The following is a 14,046-nucleotide window of genomic DNA, read 5'->3' as shown; positions in this document are numbered from 1 at the left end:
CAATGATCCCTATAAATTCCCATGATGGCTGATCTAAAAATTAAAAGGTCACCGCTTTGGCTCGACAATCGACAATGGCGTGATGCTCTAATAGCCAATCCATATCCAAAATTCAATTATCTCTAACACCTGTAGATCCACTGTAAGGATATGACTGTCGAAATTCAAAGGGCAATTCTTGACTTCCTGATTTGATCTCAACACTTCACCTGATGGTGTCAATACTGCTAATCCATAAAATCGAAGGGTTGGAACCCTCCCAATATTACATACGAATTTCAGAGAAATAAAAGAATGCAAGCTACTAGTATCATCAATATATCTATAGAAAAATTATAAACTGAAATAATATCTTGGATAACTGATCCTCCAGCTCGCTGTGTCTCCTCACGAGTCAAGGCATATACATGTCCTACCTCAGGACCTGACTGTTGAGCCTGTTGGATAGAAGAAGAGGGTTAACTCTAATCCTGTGAAGGCTGGTATGACTAGGTCAAAGGCTGATAAGACAGTGATGGATACTACTGGGGTGGGGGTAACAAGTACTGCTGAGGTGGAGGTGGTAGGTATTGCTGGGGCAGAGCTAACAAATACTACTGAGATGGAGCTGGAAAATGTTTCTAAAGTGTAGGTACAGAATGATGCTCACTCCTCACTTGGGACTATAAATGGTAGAGTTGTTATCGTGAAGCAGAATGCGTAAGTAGGGGATTTCGTTGTTGGTACTACTGAGACCTCTGTGGACCTCTCTATTGTCGAGACTATGGAGGTCATGGTGTAGGTCGAGCTTGTTGAGATTTTGATCCTCTGCTTTGATGTTGTGCTCTTAAAGTACAATCTCTACTCATATGTCATGGCAATTTACAATAAAAATAGATATTCTGATCTAGTAGACACTCTGACATTTGATGGTTTCATTTACCACATTTCAAACACCACAAGGGGCTCGTCGTAGCTATAGATTTTTTATTCCATTGTGAAGATGGACGAGAAGATCACTGTGATATCTTGGCCACCTTTTATGACCATAAAATCTCTCTAGTGGTATCTTGATCATGGGGTCGACGACCTCGATTCTGCTCTCTAGAGTGTGAGGTCTGTAAGGTCTATCGACTAACTTCCTTTTCTTGGGAGACTTGTGTTATATTTGAGAGGTGTTCTAAGACAATCGTCTTATAGTTGTACTATTTATTGGATAAATAGTAATTTATTATTTGAGTGCACATTCTCTATATGTTTGATTGGATCTTAAATTCATTTACTAAATGTTCGTAATACGATTCATAATATGAGAGAATTTGTGATTAGATCATAATTAGTGAGCATCTCTATATGTACAATTATGAATGTATTAAAATTATCTTTAGTTGAGGAATTGATGAGCATGGATGTCATCGATTGTATCGAGACTAGTATATTTTAAACTCCTTGGTTTACCAAGAAGCCGATCTCACTGGCCGGAGACATTAGATGTTGAGAGTTAAATATAGATACTAGTTAAAGGTAACTAGTTCATTGGAGTGACCTGCCATGAGACTTCATATGATTTGATACATATGTCAATGAAGATCTCAGTGCAACTTAAGTGCGAGTTGCCTTTGACTTGCGATATTTAAGTCATCTTGGTCATGGAAGCTTATACTTTGACATCTTAAGCAAACATCTCTAAGGAGATGTGGATCCGAGATGATTGGGTATAAGTCAAAGTGCTCGAAGGTGTTTGAATAGCCCATAGAAGATTCACCGCTCCTTGAAAAAAAGAGATGTATGTCCTACGACCGCTTATTAGGATTGTTACAAAAAGTCTTTGGCCAAAGCATCACATGTCAAGAGTATGACACTCTTGGACACTTATACAAGTAACTTGAATCGACAGGACAAGAAAGTAAGTTTGGGCTAGTTGTGACGTAATCAGCCTAGTAGGTGTTGGGTTGCAAGGGTGCAAACATAGTCCCACATCTAAAGTACATGGAAAAAATCATGGGGTTAAAAGGATGGAAAGTATCTCCATTGGTATGAGGCCTTTTGGAGAGATCCCAAGAACAAAGTCATGAGGGCTTAGGCCCAAAGTGGACAATATCATACCATTGTAGAGATATTTTGATTCCATCGGTACTAACAAGTGGTATCAGAGCGAGACCGCTCTTCACCGGACTAACCGCCGGATGAGCCATGATCCAGATCTAACCATGTGGTTTGAACCTTAAACAAAGAAAGTGAGTGCTCCCGTATCTGAATCAAGAGGACCAGACACCAAGTGAGAAGTCCTAGTAGGTCGGGTGGACCGAGGGGCAAAAAGTCCTAGTTGCGACTAGGTGGGAAGTCCTAGTAAGTCGGATGGACTGAGAGGAAAAAAGTCCTAGCTGCGGCTAGGTGGGAAGTCCTAGTAGGTCGGATGGACCGAGAGACAAAAAGTCCTGATGGGTCAAAGATTCAAACATCAAAAATGACATTGAGGGGGGCCTGTGGTCCTTTGTTTGAGGGGGAGATTGTTGGGTTGCAAGGGTGCAAACATAGTCCCACATCTAAAGTACATGGAAAAGATCATGGGGTTAAAAGGATGGAAAGTATCTCCATTGGTATGAGGCCTTTTGGAGAGAGCCCAAGAACAAAGTCATGAGGGCTTAGGCCCAAAGTGGACAATATCATACCATTGTGGAGATATTTTGATTCCATCGGTACTAACAGTAGGGACTGATACATATAGACCATGTCTTGAACCAAGCGGCTATAAGACGGTGTAAGAAACGATGCACGTTTCATTATAGCTGCTGAAAGGTTTAAAAATTATTCTAGAATCAATCTTTAATTTTTTGATCAATTGAAGATCATGATGTACTACTAGGTGTCACTCATGATCGTTCCACAATTAATGGTTAATTACGGATGACCAACATAATCGAGAACCTACTGGGTCACACGCACTATAAGTTCTTCGAATGACTTAAAATAAGTCTGAGAATTAGATTCTCATATCGAGAGAAGAAAAGTCTAGTTGGACTAGATAAAAATAAAATGATGGACTTCATCTTATGAAGATTAAATAAACAAAATTGATTTGGTTCAAATCAGAGGTGATTCGGTTATTGAACCAAACTATTTGATTTTGAACCAAATGAAAACAACTTAGTTTGGATCATGATGAAAGATATTTTAGCAAAATCAAAAGTAATGAGGGACTTTGTCTTGTGAAAATGAAATGAACAAAACTAATTTGGGTCAAATTAGAGGTCGTTTGGTTATTGAACCAAGTGATTTAGTTTTGAACCAAATTGAACCCGGTTCGCTACAGTAAATCCTAAAAATCCTATTTAAGCCAATTGGGTTTTCTTTCCAGTTTGGTTGTTTACCTCTTCGATTCACCTTGCTCGACCGTGACGCTTGCAACGCCCACGACGCTCGTGAGAAGGATTCTCATGAGCCGTGTCTGCCTGCAACGCTGTCTCCCCACGATCCTGCATCTGCCAATCAAAAAATCGGGCCGAGCTCGGTATAAGGCTGCCCCATCCATGTAGGATCCAAGTGTGGAAAAACCCTAATGCGTGATTCGGCCGTCGACTTCAGCCTCCTCTCCCATTTTCTCCCAATCGAGTGTCGTGAGAAAAATAAAAAAATCTTGATTGAGATCGCGAGTTCACCAGTTATTTAGGGCTTCCTTTTCCCGATTTCGCCATCCCCTGCTTCTCCAGAGCGTCATCGGTCTTCCTTTGGTCACAGCGAAGGAAGCTTTTCCCAATCGCGTGGTCACCGGCTGGAGGAGACAGAAATCAAGCGTCGGCTGCCTTCTCCCATGCTCTTGCGCCTGTCGCCAACTATTGGAGAAAAGGGAAAGTTCCCTGTCATCGTCGATCAGATCTGTGGTGGAGGTTTCGGCTGGCTACCACGGTTCTTCCTATCCCCGACCATAATCTCCCAAAACCAGAGGCTTGTGAAGCCACCGAAACTTGATGTCCACTGCCGAAGTGTTGGATTGTTGTGAAGCTGCCGGAGCCGACTTGTGAAGCCGCCGGAGCAGCTTGTGAAGCTATCGGAGCCTTGAACATACTACTGGAATGTTAGAGTAGTCGCAGGTGGTTGTCGGTTTGCGATCGGGATTTGTTATCGGAGGTTGGTTTGTTGTTGGATGTTGATCGTTGTGTTGGATGTCGGAGTTCGACAGCGGAAGCTTGTGGAGCTTCCAGAGATTATTCCATCTTCACCTGAAAGGTTTTGGCCATTTGCCCCAAACTAGCAATCAAATGTTGACCATTGAAAACTACACCAGGAATACGATTTTTGGTGATAGTCAGAAAGCCCTGAATATCTGTCACGACAAATGTTGTTTCATGTTTTTGATTGTTTATTTTTCTCTCGTACCAATTGTTGCTGATTGTCGGCTAATACCAAAGACGGTGATGCGACTCGTTATTTCAAAAGTTGTTCAGATGAGAGTTTGACATGAATCACCAGTAGAGACGGAATTTTGACAAAGGTCGCTCGATTGATGCCAACATTGCTCAATGTCATCTATTAAATACGCATAAAATAATTGTTATTCTGAAAAATTTTAAATTTCAGTCATGTCTTGTACCTGTTGTATCCTGTATTTGCATGCGTATGTTATAATAATTAGATTTAATTATTATCTTATTTTTGCTGCTCACGTTTGTGAAACGTGTAAATACACAGAACTCACCAGGACGATCCCAATAACTTGTTGCTGAGTCATCTCAATAAATATAACTCGGTCTAATGCCTCCCAATAAATAGCAACAAGGAATCCAAACATCCTAATCCGAATATATGCTACAAGTCCCTGTGTAAAGTGGAGCATACGATCATAGTCTTGAGCTACTATATGTGGGCAAAACTCAGCAAGTCAACTAAATTTTGCACTGTAGTCTGGCACACTTCGGTCACCTTGCTTGAGACTCATGAATTCCTAACGTCGAGCGATACAAAATGTTGCAAGAAAATAATATCTCTCAAACTCCCCTCTAAATGACTGCCAAGAGATAACTTGATCTCCAAAAATAGTCTTTTGCATCTTCCGCCATATGGATGCATGTCCTCTCAAATGATAAGCGACTAGATCTACCTTCTCCATGTCAAAACAGGACATATACCCAAAAGTACACTCGATATCCTCCAACCATGTATGTGTCACCCAAGGGTCGATGACTCCATGGAATAGAGTAAAATGATCCTTTACTGAACTAGCAAGCAAAGAAATGCGGGTTTCTCTATGATAATAGATGTAGGAATGACTGGGCTGACCGCATGAGCTTTCATGAGATGAGATTGTCCCTCAAGGTGACCACCAACTCTAACACTGAGACCAATTTGGGCTTCCAGTATCATCTCAGATGGGGAGAGAGGTGCCTCATTTAACCATGATTAGCCTCCAGGCGCTCACGAAAATGCTTCCAAGCGCTTGAAAAAAACACTTGATTAGTGGTGGCACTGAAATCGAGCACCTCTCATTCTGATACCAAATGTAGGATTGAGTAAGAGCGCTAGAGGAGGATCAATAGTGTTGAATTAATCGTAGAAACATATTGAATTAATCTTAGGGTTCCCCCTCATAGCTGCTTATAAAGCCTAATTTAAACACCTGAAAGTCCTTCCAGACGCCTCCACGTCATCCCGTCGATCCACTTTCGACACTGACTCGGTATTTTTCGGGTGCTTAGATGCTGAGGTGGAGATTGTTGGATTAACTTTGACTCCACAACGCTTTATCTAGATCCGGGCGCCTGAAGGCTAAGGTGTCCCAACCACTGGGACTCTACCACCTCATCCGCCTCACTGACCCGTTTGACTGGCATCCGGTCGCCTGGACCATCCGGTTGCCTGGATTCAAATAAGGGCGTCAAGAATACAAAGTTTCAGTCTCTCCTTTCCTGCATTACAAGTTAGTCCAGAAATAAAATAACAAGTAGGATAACAGTTTTTGCAAACTGTTTGGTCTTGAATTTAGGTTTCTAATGAAATCCTAGGTAAGATCGGATCCTACTATTCCCTTTACGAGAACGCGTCCTCACCCACTCTACTTGAAAGAATTTACCTTTTGCCAATCAGGGTCTTCAAACCTATTGGACTTTTGCTCAGCCTTGATCCTCAGCCCTCAAGTCTTCCACTGTTAGGCGTCCGATCCTCTAAACCCGCCTAGACTTTTCGCTTGGTGCTCTGATCCACCAAGACTTCCTGCCCAGTCCTCCTGACCAAGATTTCTTTTCCCAACCTTCCAAATCAGGTCTTCCGCTTAATCTTCCAGATCATGACTTCCTTTGCCTAACTGCAACTAAGACTTTTCTGTACTACCTACACACTCAATTCAGCTCATTAGATCACTTCTCAAACTTAACTTGAACCATTGTCATTATCAAAACTTAAGTTCAATCATTTGGTGCTCCCTGCATCAACACTCCTTTTCCTGCATCACAAGGTTAATCTAGAACAAATATAAATAGGAAATTAACAATTTTGATAAACTATTTGGTTTTGAATTTTAGGTTTTTGGTGAAACTCTAGGTTAGATTGATGCCTATTGTTCCCTTCCTGGAAACAAGTCCACAATCACTCCTCTCAGAAGAATTTACCTTTGCCAACCCGGTCCTCCAGACTTGTTGGACTTTTGCTGGCCTTTGACTCTTGACCCTCACGACTTCGACCGCTAGACGTCCGGTCCTCTAGACCTGCCTAGACTTTTCCGCTTGGTGTTCTAATCTACTGAGTCTTTTTGTTCAGTCCTCCTGACAAAGACTTCCTTGCCTAGTCCTCTAGACTAGAACTTCTTTTGTCTAGCCGCAACTAGGACTTCCCTATGCTACCTGCACACTTAGTTCAGCTTATTAGTCAACTTCACAAGCTTAACTTGAACCTTTGTCGATTATCAAAATCCTGATTCGATCATCTGATGCTCTTTGCACCAACAAATAGGAATGTAAATTAATTAATTGAATCGAGTTGAATAATATAAAAATATTGATATTTGAATTTGAACTCAAAAAATATATGTGGCATTTGAATTCGATTCAAAACACAAAAATATAAATAATTTTGACTCAAGTTTGTTTTAAAATAAAATTTGAGCTCGAGTTTGGTTCGAATTGTTAGAATCTTAATTGAGTAGAATCAAACTATAATTCGAAATAATTTAAATTTGACTTCAATTTTGAACATTAATTTGAGCATATTTAAATTAAAATTATATAAAAATAATCAGAGTTCAAGTTTGGCTCGCGAGTCATTCATGAACAATCGAATAAAATATTATGAGTTCGAATTTGACTCAAAAAAGTCAAAAAAATATTATGAGTTTGAACATATTAAGCATGCTCAATCAGTTTGATTTTAATTTGATAATTTTGAATACAAATTAAATATTTGTAAGTCGTCTCAAAACTCACGAAGAGACTCAATTAGTTTGCACCCCATGAGAAAATCACTTACTTTTAGAATGCAAGTGTGTTATTGCCCATTTACAAGTATGAAATGAAAGAAACATGCAAGGGAGAAGAGAAACTCTTTTAAATAAGATAAGTTAAAACTAAGCTTAAAATCATAAAGATAAGAAACTAATTAAGTTAAATTTAAAGAATTATTTTTAATTAGATTTATATAACAACATGAGGTATGTTAATAAATTTCTTTTTTTTTAATTATATAATTTATAAATATTTTTGCTTGCATATTACCATGTTTCTCATGCACTACATCTATAAAGCTGACGATTATTAACTACTTTTGTAAGTGTTTAACAATCATATCTAATTAACTGATTATAATTAAGTATTTTTATAAAAATACTTAGTAGATTTATTTAGATTAAATGTGCCATTTCGTAAATTTAAAAGCAGAATTAATGGACCCACTATATCTTTTTACAATTTATTTAAGTCGCCGACTATCGCTATTCCTGATTTCTAATCCATCTACACCGCCATGCACCTCATGACTCGGTCGTCTCCCATATTTCGATCATTAATTCACCTTCGTCATTTTTTTCAAATCAACGTCGACGTCTCCGGTAAACATAACCACTCGTCACCAGAACTAAATTAAATTAGGTCAAACACGACTGTGAATTAAATTAATTAAGGCAGGGAAAAAACAATCAGTAGTGAAGTCAGTCGTAGATTATTCTCAAGTCCATGGCTGCTCTCAAGTCCATGGCTGCTTGCAAGTCGTCGTTCAAAGCCAGATGAATACCGTTGAAAATTAGTATATCGGTAAGGATTTAATATTCAATTTTTATTTTTATTTTCATACTTATCAAAGGATCATATATTTATACACTATATAATTTTATTATCATTATAATTTTTTTTTTCATATTTAAATTATTTTTATAAAATTATAGATATTTATCAAATTCTTTAAAAAATTAAAAATAAAAATTAACAAACTAAACATTTAATAAAATATTAAAAATAATTTATTCCAACACCATTATCCTATAAAAATAGCATCAGTTATATATATAACGTCTGAGATTGAATCTATGATGTATACATCCATCTGATCATTATATATTATCCCTTCCAAAACGTTCGAGAATTTAATTGCAGCTTGCAATGCCTCTGTAGTCAACCCTCACTCGTTCAACGTCAACCTGCATGTATGTGTGTGAAGCCACCACAAACTGATCACTGCGCTATCGCACAGCACAGCGATCCTTTCTCTCCTCCCTTTTGGGAACTTGGAGCGATTGAACTATCGAAGAAACAAAGCAAAATATAAGACTTGATCGATTTGATGGACATGATCGATCGATTAGATTATAGTCTGTTGAGTCCCTTGAAATCCATGGTGTCGACGCACTCGATGTTCTTCCCTGAACAATGCTCGTTCAAAAATTTGAGCAGCTGCGTCGCTTTCTCCTTCGTCTCCTCGTCGCACCCGATTTGCAGTAGCAGGAGCAGTTTCTGAAACGCCCCCACCTGGACAGCCTCCCGCGAGCACTTCTCGCAGTCCCCGCACAGCTTCCACAGCGCCGACACCGCCAGCGCCGTCGACGCCTCTGACACCCGGAACATCCTCTTCGCCAGCACCGGCACCGCCAGCGCGTGCTTGCATACGGCAGCTCTGCCGCGGTCGCAGCTGAGCACCCCCTCAAGGACCGCCAGCGCCTTCTCGCACATCCCCCTCTCCGGCTCCGTTAGCACCTCCACCAGCGCTGGAACCACGCCCTGCTCCACCACTGACTCCGCCGCCCCCTCGTCGTCGCTCACCATGTAGTAGATGGCCGCGAGTGAGGCCTTCATCGCCTGCCGGGAGATCGGCTCCCTGACGAGTTTCGCCAGCGCCTCCACCATCCCCTCCGTCGCCGACACCAGTTCGGAAGTTGTTCTGCTCGACGTCGTCGCCAGAAGAGACTTCACCGCCATCGCCGCGTTGAGACGTGCGGCTAGGCTGCCGTGCCTCAGCATCTCCGCGAGGAGGTTTAAGGGCTCCGGCGCGGCGAGAAATGAAGCGGCCTCGTAGTCCATCGCCGTGCCCACCGCCGCCATTGCCGCCAGCACTCCCTCCAAAAGCTCCGGAAGTTCAACATAGTTGGCGGCGAACGCCGAAAAGGTTGCCGCCAAAGCCCTTCCCACGCCTTTGGACGCTAAGCACCGCCGGTTGCGCTCGCTCTCGCGCGCGAGGGCTTTCACCCTCGCCACCAGCTGCTCGCACCTCCCGGCGTCGCGCCGCCGGCCGAAGAAGGCGAGCTCAGAGAGTAGTTCCTCCGCCTGCGGCGAGGAAAGAGGGATCTTGGGCGTGGGGATGTGCTCGACGCCGACGTCGCGGTGGGCGTCACACCAGGATTGTATCATCCGGGTGAGCACGAGGTTAGGGAGGAGCTCGTCGGAGCGCAACTCCTGATGGGTGACCGGGCACGTGGTATGCCCCCGCTGGAGCCACCCCTCGATCGAGTGTCGGTCGTAGGTGATGCCGGTGCACGCCGTCACCGGGTCTTTCATCAGCTCTAGCGATATCGGGCACCGGAAGTGAGGCGGGATGGCGATCTCCGATATTTCCGTGACCGGCTTGGCCTTGGACTTGCTCCTCCTCCATGCCATGGCCATGAGCCAAATCTCTTGAAGAATCAAGAAGTAGCTAGGATTGGAATGAGCTCTTCAGATTTAAGTGGGAGTTGGAAGAAATTGAGGAGATCAAGTGGCGTTTATATAATTTTGGTTTAATTGTTGAACGAGAAGGGCCTGCAGTTGATTTGAACGTTGACCGTTGACTGTTGACGTTTGAATCGTTGAACCACGGGGAAGAGACGGTGAGAAAGAGTTTTATGTTGTCGATTGACCTAATTGTCCTCAATAAACCGGAATATCGTCATAAACAATAATATACCGGATCGGTTTATCGTTCAGGTAAAAAGTAGGTAAGCAATTGCCGTTTATAACAATGCACTTAACTGGTTCCCACCGGAACAAAACCGGTCCCGCGCTCCGGCCTACTGTTGGTTCGGCCTGGTAGAAAATTATTTAATTGTAAAATTAATAAAATCGGGATAGGCCATAGGAGGATGAATTCTATCTAATAATTTTCACCTAAATAGACTTATTTTTAAATCTATCTAATCATTTTCACCTAAATTATTATATAAATACCTTCGATCCCTTTAGTTGCTACTGCAGGAAATACCTCCCTCTTCAGCTTGAAATGATTCTACTAATGAAGTCAATCTTTTTGCTTTAAACTCCTGAAATATAGCACGCATCTTGATCCTTTTCTTCCCTTTGCTCTTCTCCTTAATAAGTTGTAGGTAGAGTTATGGGCTTCGAGGGATTTCCACTCTAAAATCAATGTTATTACGTTGCCTCCATACCATGCAAATCCATGCCTGTGCAAACATGGTTACTCCCTTGCTGAAGATCCTTCCCTCGGCAGTTCCAAAAAAGAAACTTCATGTTTCCTCCATTGGATGGTGAGTGAGTACATCTGCAAGGCAAAACCAACCTATTTTAGTGAAAGCACATTTTGTGAACCAGTGGCATATTAGTATCCTCATCGCGTCCACAAAAAGAGCATCTGCCGTTTGGAATCACCATTTCCAATCTTTGCGGCCTGCTGTGTTAATTCTGTTCGTCTTGACTAGCCAGTGAAAAATCTTAAACTTCTTTGGATCAACAGAGGGCCGAATGTGCATACTCACTTATGATTATGAACACCGTGTCTTGTAGAAATAGTCACCCTCCACAAAATTGTATCAGTTGCATTAGTCCCTGTTGGAGGATTGCCCCAATATTTGACAGAGTTTTGAGATTTCTACTTATCTTAGCAAGCTCCGGAAAGTGGTTACTTAGGATTGTGTCACCTGATCACCTGTCCAGCCAAAAGTTTGTCTGAGACATTTCTGATGTCCAATTTGAGGCCTGTGAGGAAGTTCAGTACCTTCATCATATCTTTCCAAAGGGAGGACCATTTGTGGTTTGATTTAACCAGGGTTATGTGTTCATCTTGAATGATAGTTTGTTCTATAATTTCAGGCCAACCAAGATCCACTTCATCGATATCATCAGTTACTAGGTTCCACAACCAAGAACACACAGCATTGCAAGGTTGCTATTGCTAGCTTTCAGATTGAGAACACCCAAGCAATCTGAACACCCAAGCCTCTGAGTGTTGTTGGTCTTGAACACGTATGCCAAGCCACCAAATGTCGCCCCGCATTTAAGCTGCAATGGTTAAACTAGAGAAAGGATTTTCTAACTGTTGATTTTCTGAATGACCCAGGCTGGTATCAGGCAAATGTTGGGTTTTTCGGATCGCAAAAATCGTTTTTTGCGTTGCGGAAACTCCGGAAACCCATGCCACAAATCTGTGCGAAGAAATAAAAATTTACTTGTACATATTCTAGCTACTCTTACATCTACATGTAAGGAATTTTACCCTCGATGCGTGCCCTTCGCGTATCCCGCTCGTCCTTGTGATCGTCGGATGTCGAGGGTGTCAAGTGTACACCCCTCTACAAGTATCCACACGGACAAGGATGGAGAATCGAAACTCTAGAGTGTGCTAGCACTCTAAGGGAGTTTCGGCCAAGACTTGGAGGAGGAGGAGAAAGAGAAGAGCTAGAGGAGGAAGAAAACAATCAAAACACTTGAATGAAAAAAATGAATTCTCATTCAACCTAAAGGGGGGGGGGGGGGGGGGGGGGGGGGGGTTACAAATCCTCTTTTAATGCCATGAGTAACAACCCTTTGGTAACTCCCATGAGGTGGCATGTTTGATGATGTGGAGCACCATCATTGGTCATCACTTATGCCACATCACCAAGAAGTCATTTGGTCAAGTCAAGCTTGACCATAAAGTGTCATAAAGTCAAGTCAAACTTGACCATGACGTGGCATAAAGTCAAGTCAAACTTGATCATTAAATCTTCCTTCTCAAGTCAAGTCAAAATTGACTTCTAATCTCCCAAGATTGATCAAATCAACTCAATTAGTCTAATTTGGATTACACTTAATCCAATTTGATTCATCACATGAACCTAATTCTCTTGGTTCATCATATGAACCTAATCTCCATCTAATTGTCCTTTGTGTGTGACCCTATAGGTTCTTGTAACGTTGGCAATGCTTCTAAACCAATTTAGAAACATAAACAATGAGCGGTATCTAGCAACACATCATTGTTACCCAAGTTACAAGAATGTTGAGATCCAACATCAAAAGTAGCTCCGGGCTGGGGGACTACACCACTAATGGGGGTCGCTATGGCCCTATTTGCGGTATTTCTATCTATTATTTTGGAAATTTATAATTCTTCCGTTTTACTGGATGGAATTGCAATGAGTTAACTTTAATAAGAACTATAAAGTACTAGTTAAAAAAAAAATTACTTTACTTAAACTTAAAACTTTGATTTCTAGACCATTCTGGTAGTTCGACCGTGGAATTTATTTGTTTCGGTATCTCCGGAATATGAGTGTGTGACTTGTTATAATTGATCCTATTAATAATACAGAGAATAGTTCTGTCATCTCCAAGATGAGTCTATTTCGTCGGATAATTATTCTAGTATCTGGAACACGAAATCCATGTAATATAGAATAGATCAAGAAAAGAAATACGAAAACTATGATTCATAACTAATATTCGGACCTCGAAACCGGACTCCAAAAATTTCAAATAAATATTTCCTAAATCAAACGATTTTTCTTCTTTCAGACTTACTTTTTTTTTACCGAAGGACAACTCCTTTTCTAGATCTAGATTTTGTTGAGTCATAACATACATTCATTGAATAAGTGATTATGAAAGTGTTCTTACTCAGAGAACCCTTGAGTTTAGCTTGGCTTGAGGCTTGGCTTTATTAAATCATCGTGGTTCTAGTATGAATCTGGAGTTTCAATTGATTCATGGAATCTCAACAAGTGAATTCCTATACCAAATATATATAATAGTTAAAAAAGATAAATAAATAGTTAAATAAGAGTCAATACACATTACAAAAAAAAACAAGAAATCAAATTAAAAATAAATAGGAAAGAGAAGATTCAAGAGGCCTGTAATAATTAACATCAAAAAAGACGGATGAGCCAACTTGATATTTTTAGGCCTTATCATACAAAAAATACAAAGAATAGATTTCCAATTTTTTTTTACTTCGTATTTTTGGGTCGGAGTAAATCAAGCGGCTAAGCTAAGAAGTTTTGAACTTTCTATTACATATCTGTTGAAATCAACATTTGTATGTTTCTGCTTGAGCCGTACGAGATGAAATTCTCATATACGGTTCTCCGAGGGGAGTTTCTTGGTTTTGGGTTACCTATCTCAATAAAGTATATGATTGGTTTGAGGAACGTCTCGAGATTCAGGCGATTGCAGATGATATAACTAGTAAATATGTTCCTCCTCATGTCAACATATTTTATTGTTTAGGGGGGATCACACTTACTTGTTTTTTAGTACAAGTAGCTACAGGTTTTGCTATGACTTTTTACTACCGTCCAACTGTTACAGAGGCTTTTTCATCTGTTCAATACATAATGACTGAGGCCAACTTTGGTTGGTTAATCCGATCAGTTCATCGATGGTCGGCTAGTATGATGGTTCTAAT

General features: G+C 40.9%; 1 protein-coding gene across 1 annotated transcript; it reads right to left on the bottom strand.

Moving 5' to 3' along the window:
• Positions 1 to 8,526: 8,526 nt before the first annotated feature.
• On the bottom strand, positions 8,527 to 10,096 carry LOC141821311 (U-box domain-containing protein 21-like). Its single transcript, XM_074708720.1, has one exon. It carries the CDS (start codon positions 10,050 to 10,052, stop codon positions 8,763 to 8,765), a length of 1,290 nt encoding a protein of 429 aa, XP_074564821.1. The 5' UTR covers positions 10,053 to 10,096; the 3' UTR covers positions 8,527 to 8,762.
• Positions 10,097 to 14,046: the final 3,950 nt, after the last annotated feature.

The sequence above is a fragment of the Curcuma longa genome, chromosome 2 (genome assembly GCF_044706935.1).
Source record: "Curcuma longa cultivar G26 ecotype Majalengka, Jawa Barat chromosome 2, ITB_CL_G26_1.1, whole genome shotgun sequence".
In the NCBI taxonomy this organism is placed as follows: Eukaryota; Viridiplantae; Streptophyta; class Magnoliopsida; order Zingiberales; family Zingiberaceae; genus Curcuma; species Curcuma longa.
This window is presented reverse-complemented; position numbering and strand designations above follow the sequence as displayed.